This window comes from Ipomoea nil, unplaced genomic scaffold (genome assembly GCF_001879475.1).
Source record: "Ipomoea nil cultivar Tokyo-kokei standard unplaced genomic scaffold, Asagao_1.1 scaffold1834, whole genome shotgun sequence".
Lineage (NCBI taxonomy): Eukaryota > Viridiplantae > Streptophyta > Magnoliopsida > Solanales > Convolvulaceae > Ipomoea > Ipomoea nil.
In genome coordinates, this window is record NW_017618262.1 from 1770090 (window position 1) to 1788733 (window position 18644).

The 18644-nt window shown below is 31.6% G+C and overlaps 2 protein-coding genes across 2 annotated transcripts; both read right to left on the minus strand.

Moving 5' to 3' along the window:
• Window positions 1-596: 596 nt before the first annotated feature.
• LOC109192904 (vesicle-associated membrane protein 714) lies at window positions 597-4321 on the minus strand. The gene is made up of 4 exons (XM_019343614.1): window positions 3980-4321; window positions 1905-2095; window positions 1387-1550; window positions 597-993 (listed from the first exon to the last, which is right to left on the minus strand). The coding sequence occupies exons 1-4, from the start codon at window positions 4194-4196 to the stop codon at window positions 903-905; spliced, it is 663 nt and encodes a 220-aa protein (XP_019199159.1). The 5' UTR covers window positions 4197-4321; the 3' UTR covers window positions 597-902.
• A 10856-nt stretch (window positions 4322-15177) lies between these two features.
• On the minus strand, window positions 15178-16880 carry LOC109192903 (NAC domain-containing protein 90). Its single transcript, XM_019343613.1, has 3 exons — window positions 16513-16880; window positions 16132-16421; window positions 15178-15859 (listed from the first exon to the last, which is right to left on the minus strand). Exons 1-3 carry the CDS (start codon window positions 16667-16669, stop codon window positions 15494-15496), a joined length of 813 nt encoding a protein of 270 aa, XP_019199158.1. The 5' UTR covers window positions 16670-16880; the 3' UTR covers window positions 15178-15493.
• Window positions 16881-18644: the final 1764 nt, after the last annotated feature.

The following is an 18644-nucleotide window of genomic DNA, read 5'->3' on the forward strand; positions in this document are numbered from 1 at the left end:
AATATTAATTGGAATAGAACCAACTAAATTACCTAAATAGCCAATGACCTTGTGATCTAATGACACAAATATGAGCAGTATTGACTCTTTGTACTTCATTAGATTAAGAAAGTAATTATGAACGAATACTGCATTATAACATTATAACAGACTAAATAGTATTAAAAAAAAACTAAGCAGCATATACATTACATTTTTATATATACGCTTTTGCTATATATGTATATATATACATACATATATATAAGGGGTGGGAGGGGGCAACGGCCCCATTGCCCCAAGATCCGCCCATGCTTTATTGCCTACTTTCCATTATACAAGTTTCAAACTTTTATCCCATGACACAAAAAAAAAAAAAAACAAAAAAAAAAAAAAAACAAAACAAAACAAAACAAAAATATATATATATATAAAAATAAAAAACAAAAAACATTTTTTTTTATTGAAATACAAGACATAAAATAAGAAGATGAAATTAAGATTTTCACTTTGAAAATAATTTAGGGACAAAAAATACACACGATAATAACGGAAAGACTTGACATATAACTCAAAGACTAAAGTGTAGAATAAAGTAATATTGACAAGGGAAAACCTGGTTAAATGGAATTCTTTATGGTTTATACATCTGTGGAGATACATGATATATGTATCATTGTATTATACTAAAAAGACAGGAAAAAAAAAAAAATCAAAGCTGCAGTTTTTAGAAAAATAGAGGAAGGCAAAGACACATTTACAGAAGATGAGTGTACCAACTAAGAAAATGCAAATCATATCATGCTTTATCCCCAACTACTGCTCAATTAGTCTTGAACATCTTACACTGATAGGCAAACACCATCTTCTTATAACTTTCGTTAGGTCGATAGCCAAAGAGCCACTGGCTTGCCCCCAAGAAGTCATGATCTGCAGGAACTTAGGGTGATACCCCCACAGAAAGCAGCAATTATACAGTAAAGGAGGAGGACAATCAAGCATGTCAGTAAAGCCCTGTGGAACATAAACAAAATATAAGTTAGTGCCCATCAGCAAAATCAAACAACAAACAGGAGTAAAAACTCTGCACTCCTCTGGATTAAGTAGGCAAATGGATGGGTTAATTGTTACTTATTCATGCTCTGTACTAAAGTTTGAAATGCAAGAGTTATTTGGGGTCCTCCAATTGGGGCTAGATCAATGGCTGATATTAGTGAGTCTCGTAAGGAAATTCTTAGGATGAAGAGTCATTTAAGTTGCAGGTCTATAGATAGCTACCTAAAGAAAAGTCTCTTGTTTTCCATTTTTTTGAAAAAATGGAAAATTTCTCCTGTGAGTAAATGGGAAATCGGAGTTTTTCCTTTTCTTCTATGGACTATTGACCGTTCCAGGTCAAGAAAGACTTACAAGAGCTTTGCATTTTTCATCCATAAAGCTCGTCTAAGGCGCTTTGACTGCTTCCTGAAGTGAAATGAATTATCTTGCATCGTGGCTGTTTTGTCAACCAGAAGCTCAATTCGGTCACCTCTCTCAAGTATTTTCTCAATATTATCCACCATGATGGTGCGTATCTGGATTTAAATTTCACAGATAAGACAAAGAAACATTTTAGAAAAGTCACATTTATAGAAATACAAAAAAGAAGAGACAGAAGTTTGGAGCAGAAGGCAGAAAGCAAATCAAGTTAAAATACTAAATCTTCATTTGTAAAGCATGTATTGGTAAATACATCAGTTGCATTCCAACAATTTTACTAGATAGACTTGAATTATGATTATAAAATATCAAATATATTTTCTCCCTTATGATTGAATAATATATCCTCAAGATCAAGTTATAACAATAATTCACTAATTTATTCTGCTCAAACTGAAATAAAATATGTAGTTCTTTCTCTTTTTAATAACAATAGAAGAAACACTTGCCTCACCCACTTCACCTCGAACATGATTTAGTGTGTCAGCACTAGGGTTCCTAGAAAAGAACTCCATTTGTTGATGTAAAACCCTTGAGAATTCATCATTCATTGCATAAGCAGGTGCATGGGAAGCAATCTTACCATAGTTCTTCATAAATCTCATTTGAACATCCTCCAAATATGAGAATGGTATCCTCCCTGAGTAAAGTCAAACAAAAGCCTTAAAATACAATCTAGAGTGCGTTGTACTTTTGCTTGGGCACTAGACATTCAAAACAAACAAGTTTGAGCAAAAATTCCAAGTATTGCACATCAAAAATTTTCTTTGTATTTGAACATTAATATTGGGTTGGATTTTGTGTGTGTGTGTGTGCGGAGTTAGAAGATTGGCTAAAATAGCTCCGAGATTTAAAATTCTAGTACTAAATTACCAACTTTAAAAGATTTGGCTATAATTGTCACAAGATGAAAAAGTTTGAATTTTTTTCATCAATAAAGCTTTCAAAAACAAAGAGACAAGAAAAAGTCAAGTCCTGATGTTGATTCAAATGCCTCAGTAACTAACTGCTTTTTGAATCTGAAATATTGTCATTAGGCCTCAGAGCAAGGAAAGTGAGAGAGTTCTCAGGTAGCCTTTGGTTTTGTTTGTCCCAATTTTAGACATTGCTCTTTCTCTAGTGTAGGCAAACTTTGCATCTTTTGCACAAATCAACTATGCACAAACTCACAAAGGAACAGTTTTTTTTTTTTTTTGGGTCAAGGAAAAGAAAAAAGACAAAGATCAGATCAAATTTGGAGACATATATTCAAAGTATTTATACATACACCATGAATATACAAGTAAATATATATCATTTGGAGAGAGTAACTGGTGGAACAATGATATGCGTTTCAGTTTCAATTGGCTCTCTTTCTGGTTGTGTATATCACACAGTATAAAATGACACAACTACTCTTAAACATAATAATGTGATATGCACATCATATATAATTGACCAGAAAATTGGTCGAAATTTAGTCTAACACCAAACAAATAAGGGCTGCTTTTTGTTATGAGTAAAAGTTTAGATAGTTAAATGTAAATAGGGTATAAGTATAAGTAGCTAAGAGAAAATTACTCTTTGCACACACAGCAAGCAACATGACCTCAACAACCTCCCTTCAACCAACCATTCATTGCAGTCAAGGTCAAGTAATGACTAAATTGGAATTCTCTCCCAAAACTAGAGCAAATACCACAGCCACAAGGCAATTCTGATGAATCTTTTATTTCTCTAATATTTTACCCCATTATCACAAATATGTGATATGTCTATTTGTATTGAACCGGACAAGTAAAAGAGTTTCTGCTTGAATTTCATAATTCATAGAAGCAAGTGTATATTACAGTTCGAAAACAGCAATATAGCAAACATTCGTTCTATTCTATTCACTATACTAAGTCAACTGCCGATATACTTTAAAACGTTGATCAATTATGATGTTTTGTAAGTGGGTACTCCTAGATTGATAGCCTTATAGATTTCTGCAGTCTTCCCACTTTCTCCACCACAGAAAGAAAATCAAAATGAAAAAAAAAAAAAAAACACACACACACACACACACAGAACTTATCTCTGGGTCTGGGATAATCCAACTTTGCAAAGCAGGTATTTGACAAATTTATACCTAATGATTGTCCACAAATTTGACCGCAAGTTCAAGGACTAATTCATAATAGTTCACAATATAATCCCAGACTAAGTGAATGCACAAATTCCTAATCTAACTATCTGCATCATCCAATAACTGATCTTCAAAGTGGAAAGAGGATGAAGCCTCCAAACTCATAGAAAAACTATGACAGGAGAAAAGAGTCACATTGAATTGAGATAAAAATTAGTTCATAACATTTTGTTTCAGAAAAAAAAAAAATCAAGAAAATTAAACCAACAAGATCATATTCCAGTTGGGAAAACCTATCAGTACAAACGGAATAGTTACATAATAATAAGACAATATTCAGGCGAAAATTTTAACTATGAATTTGAAGGAAAATGACTGTAATCATCATATGAAAAGATTGGGATTTAGGGCACATACTGCCGAAGGTGTCGTTAGCCATACAAAGGTAGGTGAGGCCATCGGATCTCAAAATGTGAAAGATGTAACGATCTTGAGAGAAGCAGAGCCTGGACTCGGCTTCCCCCGGCAGCTTCTCCAGAATCCGGCGCGCTACTGCCCCGGTGTTCCCCGTCACGGCGCTGAACTCCGCCAGAACCGTCGTCCCCCTGGCCACCAACGCGTACAGTATCGCCATCTTACCACCGCTGACGACACCAAATGGATGGTTGCAATAGATAAAGAATGGTTTGGAATGGTGACGGTGAAGGGAGAGTAGGCTGGAGCCTGGAAGTACAGTGGTGGTTTCACTGAGAGTCCACTGTCATTTGTGCTTTGCTAATAAAAATCACCCACAAAAACAGTGATAGGCCGTTTAAGTTGGAACGAGAGAATTAGGAGAAAAATAATTGTAAGGGTGGAATTTAAATTATATTGTTTGGTTTGATTATTATTAAATTTTTTATAAAAGTAAATATTTTAAAATTGTATAACTATGACATATTGACATGTGATACAAATGTTGGAGTAGCTGGTGTAATAGTAATTTTAGAAGAAAAGCACATCACTAGATAGTACACTAAACATAGTTTTGGCAACACAAAACCATATTTATTGGTGTGATTCGTGTTTACGCTTGTTGCCACTTTCGCAGAAATGAGTTCTTGATTTGATCTAGTCCCTTGATGTGCTTCACTGCAATTTTAGTGTCTTGGCGCAGTACACCTTCAAAACCAAATCCTCTTTCTCCAAAAAAAAAAATGATAATAAGCATAGTTTCTCATAGTGTTGAATATATATCGTAAATTAGGTGTACCGTTTCATCAATGTCCAATATGTGATTCTAATTAATTAACCAAAATTTATGTTAAATTTTACATTGTATTTTTTTTTTTTAATACACTCTAACATATTCATAATATATGTTTAAAAAAATTATGTCAATTTTGATTGGATGAGTAACATATTCATATTCATAAAAATATATGTTTAAAAATTAACCTAAGACCTTCCTTATAAAAATCAATGAGTAAGTTAAGAAAAATAAATAATTAATTGAATATTTCGTTACTAAAGTTTACACTAACGAAATATAAGGGTATTTAGGAAAAGTAAATTATATAAAAGATAATAAAATATGATAAATAATTTTTAAAAAATACTAAAATTAAAATAATATGAACCATTCATTTCAAAAATAATTACACCAACATTTTTTAATACTCGTTAAGGGTCTACCTTTATTGACTCTTATTACGCATGTAGTCTGTATATGTATATATTTGTATTTGTATGTATTGTATTGTCGACACCATCCGAAACTTATTAACAAGTCATGTTTATTGTGTCAACTCATTTACAAATCGTGTTTGTGTTAAGAATTGCAACCCGAACCTTAGCAGGTCGTCTCGTGTTTAGCCTTATCGTGTTCGTGTCGTTATTGTGTCGACTCGTAAACGAACTCGTATACACGGATTGTCAAGTTTGGAGTAATATAATAAATAAATTTGATTTCATTTAGATTTTAATTAGTAAGGATTTGTCCGTTGTTTTCTAAAATATAAATATCAAATTTATAAAAATGGTTCCATAATTCTATTTTTTTAGTACTATTTACTCTGTTATACTATAGTATTTGTTCAACCATTGGGACCTCTCATTTGAAAAGTCACAGCCACCTTTCTCGACGCGTTGAGTCCTCTGATCTCGAACGGCCACCTTTCTGGAAGTATTGGACGCGTCGAGTTGGGAACTCGACGCGTCAAAAACTCTGTATCAGCATCTTCACTTCATTTTGTCTCCGAACTTGTCTTAGGACTTCCCTTGCCTTTGCAATTGATCTACAATAATGGTTCCTAAACACTAACGAACACGGTAAAACATTCAAAACAAGTGTGAAACCTTATCTTAATGAGAAAACAAGGGAATATGCACTAAAAGTATCAATTTAATGAACTTAACACCCAAGAGTAAATTCAAATTAGCATGAGAAACATGTTTTCGTTACTAAAGTTTATACTAAAAGAAGAAAATAATATAACAGAGGATAAATAAGAAAAATCATAAAAAAAAATACTAAAATCAAAATAATATAAATGATTCATTTCAACAAATAATCACAACAACATTTTTTTGTTCTCATTAAGGGCTTCGCGCCCCCATTAAGGCTCGAACCTACACCTTCTATATAAGAGAGCAACTTGGTGCCACTGGACCACAAGATCATTGGCATATATATATATATATATATATATATATATATATATATATATATATATATATATATATATATATATATATATATATATATATATATATATATACTAGTTTTTTACGCGCATTGCGCGATTGGGATAATGCCCAATGTTTTTTTTTTAAAGTACTTTAAAGTATATCAAAGCAAGATTATATTGAAATTGTTCATACATAGATAATTGAATGTTAAATTTGCGTATTTAAATAAGCAATTCTATGTTTACAAATGCAAGATCATATAGTCAAGATTGATTATAATTGTCAATAAAATAACTGTATAGGTATTGTTAAAATCAAATACGAGACATAAGGGAGAACAAATAAAAATTATGGCATAAAATATTAAATATATACTAATATTGAAGAGCTAACTGCTGATTGCCAAACAAGGACATTGCGAGATAGTTTTCCACTTCAATTTGTTGTGTGATTTGAATACTCTTTTTTGTCAATAAATCACCCAAGTAGTTAATATGATTGGCTTAATTATATATTTTTTAAAACAATTATATATATATACCCTTAGGTCATTTTACATGTTAATCTAAATAGCTAACTTTTTCAAATATCTTTTTACCAACCGTTGATATAATTCGCTGGTCAAATTCACTAACTGCTGATTGTCAAACAAGGACATTGCGAGGTAGTTCTCACTTCAATTTGTTGTGTGATTTGAATACTCTCTTTTCAACAAATCCCTCAAGTAGTTAATATGATTGGCTTTATTAATTATACTTTTTTTAATTTTTTTATGGTATTAATAAAATACTTGGTAAATAAATATATAGCATTATTTTGTATTATAACTTTGATATTTAATTAAAAAATAATACATAAAAAAGATAATAGACAATGTAGTAAATATAATCAATTGATGAATTTGAATGTAAAGAATTTTTACATTGGAGAAATATAAATATAATATAACTAATAAAAGTATTTCTTAATTAATTTATTGATGATGAATACTTTTTTTTTTTAATAAAGACATTGTAGGGACAATGTAGCGAATATAATCAATTGATGAATTTGAATGTAAAGAATTTTATATTGGAGAAAAAAAAATACAATATAACTAATGAAATTATTTCTCTTATTTAATTTATTGTTAATGAATATTTTTTTTTTTGAATAAAGACATTGTAGATACATAATTCTAAATTAAAGAAATGCATATGTATTATTTTTTGTTGTAGCTACTAAATTATTATTTAATTTAATAAGAGTAAAATAGAGTGCTAATTATGCCAACTTTGATTGGGAAAAGGTTTGAACCTAAGACCTTTCTTATTGAAATCAATGAGTAAGTTAACGGTGAACTAACAGAAATTAACGGAAAATATAATATTTAACGGAAAAGTTAACGGATAATCATATTCATTAAGGATAAATTAAGAAATTTAAGGAAAAATTAAAATCTGATCAATCTGAGTCATTCATTTGATTAAAAAAATTTGACCGCCATTTTGTCTACCAATTATAGGTCTAACTCTCTTGGACTCTTATTAGTATATATATATATATATATATATATATATATATATATATATATATATATATATATATATATATATATAGGGTCAGGTTCATGTGAGGTCAGGTCTTCCCGTGCGGTCAGTGCGGCATACACCATTAGGTATGCATAAATGCACCACACAGTGTTCGTAAATACACCATTATGTGTGGTGTATTTTTTTTTTGTGTGGTGTATTTTTTGACATTTCATTCTGGTGTATTTTCAAACAGTGTATGGTGCATTTATACATACCTAATGGTGTATGCCGCACTGACCGCACGGAAATATCTGACCTCACAGGAACCAAAAAAAAAAATAATAAAATATATATATATATATATATATATATATATATATATATATATATATATATATATATATATATATATATATATGAATGTATTGTGGTGGATTCCACCAATTTATTTATTGTTAAACTGTTATACCAGGAGTAAACATATATTATATATAATAATTTTCCATAACAGAAAATTTCATTTGACTAATAGTACATTATACATCCTTATTTTCAAAGTTGGGTTTCATGATAATATGAAATCAATTAATATTTTGAAAACCAATTCTACCTGAAGCCTGCTATGACTAGTAATTTAAATATTCATATATATGGGTTGATTTAAATGTATAATATTTGTGAGCCAATTCGTCAATATCGTTACACAAGAAAATTAAATATTCTTCTCTCAAAAGGTTGAATCCCAAATCCGACAGAGCATGTGAGACGATGTAAATCACGGTGATTTAATGGTTCAGCAGATAGGGTCAAATGTCGGTGAGCACAACGAATCTGTCCATTTTGAACATAATTCTCACACTGTCGCCGCCAAGGTTCGAACCTTTGTCTCTTCTCCCAAATACTGCCCACTAAATCATTGAGCTAAGTCAGTGCGGGTGAAATTAAATATTCTTCAAGTAGACAACGTGGTATGAACATATATAATGTAAAAAAACATATATGTTTTTGCAAGTATTTCTTATTATGGATAGCAATCTTAGTGGATACAATAAGAGACTGTGGCTGTGGACCTGTTCTTGACCCTTCAAACGTCAAAACACATGCTACCGCCACTGCTAGTCTGCTACCATGTCTCCATTCGGCAGTTGGCGCTTGGACCAGTGGACCACTACATTAGGACCCAATTCTAATTTTTTTGAATGCAGGACCCAATTCTAATTAATTGCACACACTTTTAATAATATATATTCTAATTCAATACTAACTTATACTACTTTTTTAAATAGTAATTAAGCCTACATTTACTTGTTTTTTTTCCCCATTATATGTTCAAGAATCGAAGAAATATATAAGTATTAACGTAACACTTGCATTTTCTATTTTCCTTTCTCTAATTTACTTGTAAGTACAAAGGTGTACATTCATAACAAGATTTTAATTATATAAAAAATTTGAGTTATATTGATGACATCCCTCTAGGTAAGATAGAGGTGCAAACGAATCAAGTCAATTATATTCAGACTCAGGCTTCATCGAGTTTGAACTTGAAATAGTTATAGATATGTGTTTGTTTTGTTTTTCATTTTTATCTTATTTGATGTAGAATACGTGCATCATTGGCTTATTGTATTTGCTAAAAGTTTTTTTTTTTTTTTTATTTTTTTTTTTTTTTTATTTTTAAGCACAATATATACATACTATGTTTAATGCATTTCCTTTTTAAAAATTAAGCTAAATAATAATATTTCTTATCTTCAAATATTAAAATTTCAAACTCTAATATTTATGCGTTTCAGATTGTTGTCTTGGTAACCAAAAGATTATAAGTTCGACTAGCTCCCAGCAGAGTAGTTTATTGACTTTCTTGATTTGAGCCAGTTAACTATGGGGAACCTATTTTGGTTTACCAACTTGCGATCCTTTGCCAACTAGAGCCATAAGGCAGGATTTACCCGTGCATACCCTCAGATAGTAATTGCGAATTTTTCTCATCATCCAAAAAGATTTATGTTTCTTTATTTAATCTGATCATTTAATTTTACTAACTTTTTATTCTTAATTAGACACTATTCAATTACACTTGAATTGGTGCATAATCACAACTAGTGTGTATATATATAACACAATTCGCAAGTGATTCGACCCGTCATGAACCAAAATGTTTTAAACTTGAATTTGGGTTGATTACTTAACAATTTGATGTGATTATGAATTTGATTGAACTTGAATTGAATCAAACTTTGATCACACAACAGCTCACAAGCAACTCGACTTATTCACACAATTTTCTCATTTGTGTCATGATAGCGAACAATATTAAGAGGGTAGAACCGGTCTTGGTTACATTGATGAGAGCAAAACTGAGGCATTATTATATTGGGTCTTTAAAGGAAAACGAAATTGGCAAATTTTTCCAAAGTGCGTGCTTGGAAAAATGAAGGTGTATGGGCTATGGCCGGTGTCCATGTCCACACGCCGCATGAATGGAAAATGACTGCTCATATGAATTCAGGTTTTAATCAATTAATTAAATGTGTATTAATTTAATCAGGTAGCTAGCTAGTGAGTTACAGCTCATCATTACCAAAATTAATTAAACTTATCAAATTTTGCCGCGTAAAGAATGATTCTTTGTGGATGACAATATATATGATTAAGTCTACTTGATGCCTTCTGTACAAGGGACAAAATGGCTTCTCCATATCCCCCTCTATTATTTAATTTGACATTTTTGTCGTAATTGTTTCCAAAACAATTTCTTGCGTGAAGAAGATGAAAAAGAAAGAATCATTGTACATAAATATTTGAAAAAAAATGATTTATTTGATTCATGAGGTATATTTCAAGTATAGATTCTAATAGGAGTAATAGCGTTAATTCCCATATGCTATGTGTGTAATGATGAGAGTACAATGTAGAAAGATAAGTAATTAATAATTTATTAATAGCTGAGTTCTTACTTCTTAGTACAATTAAAGAGTGATATAAATAATACATTTGGTGGGCTCTATAGTGATCGAGGAGTATATGTATTAAATCTAGGAAATCAAATTCATATGTTGGTTGAGGGGTTCATGTTCTATTTATAGTATCGGAGCATGAGACATGTCGAGTCATTTGCTAACGAGGCTAACATGATGGTGTAGCATTGGAAACTAAGGTCGATCATGACATGCGTTAACCCTAAACATGACGCTCAAAGTAGTAGCAACGGGATTGTTTTGTCATCCTCACGATCTTGGTGATTGGTTTCTCAGCCTCCAAGTATGGACTATATTTTCAACCATACCATAATATTATTAGTATACATATCATGTTACCTCCAACAGACTTAACTCTTTAGATATTGTTGTGTTTACTTTTGGTATTTCAGTTATTCGCAAATTGACAATTTTGATCAATTTTGTTTATACTCCATTAATCGGAGGGTTAGGGTGGAATTAAAATATTATTGACTCATTCGTACTGTGGTAATGGGGAGGGTGTGTTGTATATGACATGATATAAAAGCTTAGATAAAGAAAGGTGGAGAGTATGTTGATGAAAATGAACAATATTGAAGTAGTCTGATGGATATTTAGGAGACACCGAAATGAATCATATGATTGTCGCCATTGAATCGTGATCGGGAGAACCATGATTCTCCGTATGCGGGACTTGAAAAGTGGGTCGCTCCGTTCCGCGTGAATACGGAAAGGGAAAGGCAACGGTGGCCTGGGACTTCTCTTCAGTCTTCAGTAACGATGTGAAGTGTCAAATGTGAACACAAAAAGGACCAAGTCTTGACGACACTGACACAAACTAAAATAACGTTGTTTATGTACCAGCACGAGATTAGATCAATGGTTCAGTAGACAATATTTAAGAGAAAATATCAATGTTTAAATCTCAATAACAACAGTGTGAAAATTATGTTCAAAGTGAACAGATCATTTGACCTGTTTACTAAGTCATTATATTGAATTTCAGTAATTTACATCATCCTAAATACTTTGTCGGGCCGCGATGTGGGTCCACAACATTGTTGCTTTGTGGTCTTTAATAACGACAACCTTCCTCTAATCTTGGTGGAAATTTAACCAACTCCGAGAAATTAATACTGCTATTGCCTAGAATTTCAAGAGTTATAACTTTGACGTGCATGACTAATGTAGTCCAGTCATATCATTATATATACTGCAAGTTCATCAAAAAGATATACCAGTATGATTAACCATTAGTTCTTACAAATTATTCTTCCTTTTTTTTAATAGATAAAACCAGTGTATAAAATATATATTGTTAAATTTTTATTGTTGATATATTTTAATTAAATGAATCTATATTGATTTTTTTTTTTATCTCAAAATATTATTTCTATAATTATATGATGGATCTATAGTAGTAAATTGAAGAACCTGTAACAATAATTTAGATGGATCCACAATAATGTCATGATGGTCTTATAATAATGGCTTTGATGAACTGTTTTGTAAGTAACTTAATGGATTTGTGCGTTTATAAAAAAAAGCTATAAAAAAATCAATATGGCTATTATTTAAACATAAAGTTATTTAATGATATATTTTTTATGAAATATTTTTTTAAACAAAAAATATTTTATAAAATAATTTTATTTGTACAAAAAATTAAAAAGAATAATAAGTTTAAATGTAAGAGAGGAGTTGGAGAATGTTTCAATGATATAAGCACTGCTATGGGAGGGTGGATTTTGTGCTTATTTCCAACAAAATTTGGTTATTATTTTTGTCAAAAACCTGTGTGAGATTGTCTTACCGTGCAGACAAATCAGGTCGGGTAAAGATGAAAACGTAATACTTATAGGCACAAAAAAATAATACTAGTTAGAAATAAAATATTTATTACTTATATGAAAAAATGCAATACTTTTACATTTTGATTTAAAAGTATTATATTTTTTCTTATAAGTAACAAACACTTGCCAACATTACTTGAAAAATATAATACTTTTACATTTGAAAATGTAAGTATGACATTTGCATATTGATCGGACTCGACCTGATCTATCTTACTGATAAGGATCCGTGAGACACTGTCACACAAGTTTGACCCATTATCTTTTATTTAAGTTATTAATTTTTTTTTTTTTGTGTTTTAAAAAAAAAAGTATTTTTTTTTTGTGTGAAAAAATACAATACCCAACACGGCTACACTGCACGTTTCTATCAAAACGTGAAAGAATCATTTTAATTTATTCAATTATTTCGACCCCACTTATTGCAGTTTAATTAGCTTTTACTGCAACTTGATTTGAATCTTTATCTATCACTTTTGCAACGTTTCAATTAATTTCGTTGAAAATTCGATTAATTTTTTAATTTTGTTAATTGTTTTAAAGAATTTTAGTTATGATTCAAAAATTTTGGTTAATCCAATTAACTTATCGATTAATTAAAATTCTTTGGATGGGTTGATATAGAAAAATTATACGGAGTAATTGGTTTACTTGTTAAGTTTTTATATACAGATTAAAAAAAATTAATTGACGACTAATATTATTTTGGTTATTTTGAAATAATTTTTTTTCAAGAATAATAATCTAACTGCATGAGTCAAAGCCACTCGACTGTAAGGAGAGGAGCGAAAAGCCAGGATGGCTTGGTAAGCAAGCAATCCGTTATGTAGGCGTCAACTCCAAGTTCCTTCTCTTCTTTCTTTTTTAGTTTAGTGACAGTTCATCAAAAGAATTGTCCAACAATCTCCTAGTCACATGGTGCTGGACTTTCGTCCTACTCGTATTTGTCCTTTCAACCACTAGTCTATATGTCCCGAGAGTTAACCAGTTGTTTTATGAACATACTACTAGACTAACGTTTAACATATTGAAGAGAAGACGGATGCCTTATTTGATTGGTAGTTTCGATCTTGACAACGTTGGTGGGTGATCGCATGACGGCGGCGATCACATTACCAAAGAAGTAACCCAACGTGACATGCGTTGTTCTTAAACGACAATATATATATATATGTTCATACCATACCTTTTATTCAGACACGCACCTTTCAACCTATATATAAACGTAGTACTTCGGTTTTCACACCTGTGGCTTCACATGAATTACACCAATGTTTTGCTTTGCTTGTTTCTGATGACATTAAAGCATGCAGAATATTCAACGAAGGCGTGTAACTAGCTAAAACCCTACATGCATATATATAGCGCATTTATTACGGGAAAATGTTACAATAATGCCAAAACAATCCGGTAGGTACGCCTCTTATCAATCAAAACAAGACAAATACCTATGCATGGGTATTCTTTTAATTTATTTGTTTTTATATGGTCCTCACATAATACTTATCTTCTCGCCTAATCAATTAGTTAGTTCATATGCACATAGATACTGATTGCTCACATGCAAAAGATGAAATCTCTCGCTTCTCGTACCCTAATATGGTAAAAGAAAGCAAACACCAATAGTACACCACACCCAACTTACAAAGGGCAAATTCAATCCAAGACCTTTCAAAAGTTGCATAACTTAATACCTATGACTAACTCATCTTTAATTTCCTATAATTTTATAGGTATTTTGTACTTATACTCTTTGTTTAGTATATATAATATATAAACATAAATGTGCAATCCAACTATCAACATAGGTTTTTAGTTGAGATGGAGTACATGTTTAATTTGGAATAGAGCCAATCCCATGTCAAAGGTAATTGGCCCATAGAAAAGTAATTGGCCCGCACATTTGAGGGGGCGTGTTGAGCATATAATATATAAACATAAATGTGCGGACTATGGTTCACGTGTTGCTTGGAGCCCATAGAAAAGTAATTGGCCCGCATACACGTGAGGGGCGTCTTGACCATATAATATACTCCTCTATCACATTTTATTTGTCATACTTATTATTCATCGGTCAAACCAACTCTTTCTTGCTTATTTTTTTCATTATTTTTTACTTATTTTTAAATTTGATTTTTTTGTGTTCAATAGTACATTTAGTGTAATTTCTAAATACATAAATTTTGTATATTAATACTAAACTTAATATTATGAAAAATTGAAATAAAAATAACTTCAGTCAAGTCTCGTTAACCGAACTAGACACATAAAATGGGACAAAGAGAGTATAAACGGGTCCACGTGTTGCTTGGAGTCCATAAAAAAGTAATTGGTCTGCACACGTGAGGGGACGTATTTGAGCATATATAAATATGCAATCCAACTATCAGCTTAGACTTTTAGTTGAAATGAAGCACATGCTTTAATTCTCAATCTAAACATGTAATATATATATATATATATATATATATAATTGCTAGGGCTATATATGGGGTGAGGTGGGATAGAGTCGGGGAGGGGGCACTTGCACTCACTGTGGTCTGCCCTGAACGCTTGGGAATATATGTTAGAACTATCAAAGATACATCATGATTGAACATTGTTATACATATTAGTGGATAATAACAAAGTATTATATTTATAGTAGTCGTCAAATCGAAAAAATACAATACAAGTCTAAATGTATAATAGAATACAATAATAATCAAACCTAGCTTCATAACATTCCAGGACTGTTATCATCATTTTGATCTAGCTAGCTAGCTTCTAGTTGCTTTAATTTGATCATGTTAATTCTAAAAGGGATCGAACGAAGACCAAGAAATCCTCTAACTAGATCTTCAATAATACTACGTATACTAATGAATTATGTCCCATGATTTCTACGTCGTCAACGAACATCAACTGGCCGGTGATGAGTATATCAATTAATTAAGCTTTTCCCATCCAGTCATGACAAATGGGTTCAACGTTTTTGACCATGGAACATAGGTTAAGGTTGGTGGTGCTTTCCATTTTCATGCGACCATCATCGCACTGCTCATCCATAAGCGATGCACTAAGCGGCGGCGGCGGCGAAGAACTCTTTTTTGACGTTTCCAACTCCATTAATGTTTTGGTTTTGTCATCATCATTAATAATATTAATATTAATGTTTGAGCAACCACTCCCACCACCTCCTTCTCCACTTTCTCTTCTCTGTAATGATGATTGTGGTGCTCCTATTGGCCGTCGATCAAACGCTCGGAAACTCCCAGATATCACGTATATCCGGCAAAGACTCATTTCATGCCTTAACTGCATATATATATACGGCGGTGTTTATGATTAGGTAAGTACGAGGTGTAATTATAAGTTTGCAGAGTTTAATGCACTACTGGAAATTATGGAATTTCCGACCACATGAAAGTAATCTTAAATCAAGTTGAAAGCTTTGTTTCCACTACTTTTGGTATTTTGAAAAACCTTTGCTATTTCCGATCACTTTTTACTTTCGACTTTTAAGATTACTTTCAGGTTATCGAAAATTTAATAATTTTCAATGTTTGATCAATAGATGTTGTAGGTACCTTTGGAACAGTGGAGGTGGGCATTACTACTTCTTCGATGGCTCTATATTCATTCATCTTCCATTTCGTCTTTCTTCCACAGGGCGCCTTCCCATTGTAGAAAACCATGCTCTTCTTAACTCCGATCACCTTGTTCCCCGACGAGTAGACGTAGCTGGGCGACCCCGTGGCCTTCCAGTAGCCGGTGGCGGTGGTCCGGCAAGGCCTCCCGCCGCGCGCCTCCCGTTCTTGTCTCGGCACGAAGAAGAACCACTGCTCCATGTCGCCGGCGCACAGCTCCCCCGAAAGCCCTGAAAAAAAACAATATTAACAAATTAAAATCCATGTATTATGTATATATACATACATAGAATGAATGAATGAATGTCTGGTTTTGCTTACTGGGAAGATGCCAGGGCTCGAGATCGTAAATGTTGAGAGCGGGGATGACGCGGTCGATGTCACGGCGGTTGCCTTCCAGTTTGGTGTGGAGGTAGAAAGAAACCAGCTCTTCTTCGGTGGGGTAGAAGCGGAAACCCGGTGAGATTTCTGCACCCATTTCTTACTCGTCGTCGTCGTCGTAGGTATATATGTATGTATTCAATTCGATCGTTTAACGTTAATTGTTGTCTCTCTCTCCCTCTCTCTCTCTCTCAGGCCAGGTGGATGTGTTTTCTTGGGATACAATCAACATATATAAATTTCCAAAATGTTTGTTAGTATATATAGAGAGGGAGAAGACGAGTGAATGGAGAAAAAATGGAGAAGAATTGAAGTGATAGGAGAGAGTGATGGATCGATCGATGGTGCTTGGAAATTTCCACACGGTTTTGTTTGCCTAAACAGCGCTACATTATATTCCTGATGACTCACTCTTTGTGTTGTTGACGTCATCCGTGATATCTTTTGAACCAGTCAGCAATAAATGAAAATAAAATCTTATTGGATTTATTTGCACTGGAGCAGTAGCCTCTTCTTAATTTATTCGCGGGACTTCATTCACTTAATTGAAAGTCAATCCAAAAATCATGTAGTCAAGCAACACAATTCAATACAAAACTATACTCGTGAATACTAACTTATTAAGTTTCAAATATATGCATGTAAGACGTTATATAATTTCAAATTCATATTATAAATTTTCATAGTATTTTGTAAAAATTCATTATGTAAAATGATAAAGCATTACATCCATGACCAGTTATAAAAGTGTGTCACATGCCCGCACAACATGCATATTTCATAACAGAGTTAATATCCAATTTAATTTCTCAAGTATGATTTCAACATTTTGGTTTCTAACTTTCAAATTTATTCAATTTTATGTTAAATTATATAATTTTTATCTAAAATAATCATGATTAAGATCATTTTAATTAACAATTACATAATTAGAGATAAAATTAAACAAGTTTAAAAATCAAAAATTAAAATAGTGAAATCTTAAATAATTGAGGGAACAAATCAGATATTTCGTGTTTCATGACATAACTTACACATAGAGTATATGTCCGTACAAGGTACATGAATATAAAATCCAAAAGTTGGGCCAGGAGCAGGCGACCAGCATGGCGTGTCTGATCTGTTGGTCTGCATAAAGTTTTAAAAGAAATGAAGAATGCCCACTACAGCCCAAGTGCTGAAGTGCCAAATGCCGAAAATATTTATATGCTTTTATTCCAATTGCAACTATCATATTTATTTGGGATAAATAACCAAATAAGTCTTTGGCCATGGTAAAATAATTAGTCTATAGGTTAATTTTAACTTATTTGATCACTATTAGTTGTTTGATTTGGTTAAAAAATTAATATAAGTATTTAGTTAATTAGCTTTTTGTAACTCCAAAATGCTAAAATTTAAAAAGTCGCTCAAAGCAACTTTTTCAATTAACTTTTTGAGAAAAGAAATTATACCAAACAACTAATTTACCAAACACCTTTCTAGAATCAGCTAATGTTATCAACTAATTATATTCTCTAATTAACCCAATCAGCTAACAGATAACAACTAACAGCTAACATGTTTCAGCTAACATCCATTTACCAAACATGGCTCTTTGAACTGTTCATGAAAGTGTAATTAAGTTTTCAAACTAGAAAATTTTCTAATTAAATACATGAACTTATTAAAAAAAAATATGAAATCAACCCAATTTGACATGTTATTACAAGTAATTTCAGGTTAAAAGTGATTAGAATCTCACATTCAATATATTTTGCTAACTTGGATGAATAATAATAATAATAATAATAATAATAATAATAATAATAATTTATTGAAAACAATAATGATAATAATAACAACAATAATTTATTTAACAAATTAAAATATTTAAAAGTATTTTGTTTCCATTTTGCAATTTTAAAAAATTGTTATATCAAATATTTAAATTTTAAAATGAAACTAAAACTAAAAATAATTTTTTAGATTCGGAACCGAAAGCGAACCACAGTGATGTGTACCCATAAAGACATAAAGTAACATACATTACAAGATGAAATTGATCCATTGATAATAAGATCCATGTGAAA

Bases quoted from the DNA above. Each gene is read 5' to 3' on its own strand.
- LOC109192903 (XM_019343613.1), bottom strand. From the start codon at position 16,669: ATGGGTGCAGAAATCTCACCGGGTTTCCGCTTCTACCCCACCGAAGAA. The intron at 16,422-16,512 runs GTAAGCAAAACC...GTTTTTTTTCAG, and splicing joins CGAGCCCTGGCATCTTCCCA to GGCTTTCGGGGGAGCTGTGC. The intron at 15,860-16,131 runs GTACCTACAACA...ATATATATGCAG, and splicing joins CCACCTCCACTGTTCCAAAG to TTAAGGCATGAAATGAGTCT.
- LOC109192904 (XM_019343614.1), bottom strand. From the start codon at position 4,196: ATGGCGATACTGTACGCGTTGGTGGCCAGGGGGACGACGGTTCTGGCG. The intron at 1,551-1,904 runs GCAAGTGTTTCT...ATTTAAATCCAG, and splicing joins TTCGAGGTGAAGTGGGTGAG to ATACGCACCATCATGGTGGA. The intron at 994-1,386 runs GTAAGTCTTTCT...TATGTTCCACAG, and splicing joins ATGAAAAATGCAAAGCTCTT to GGCTTTACTGACATGCTTGA.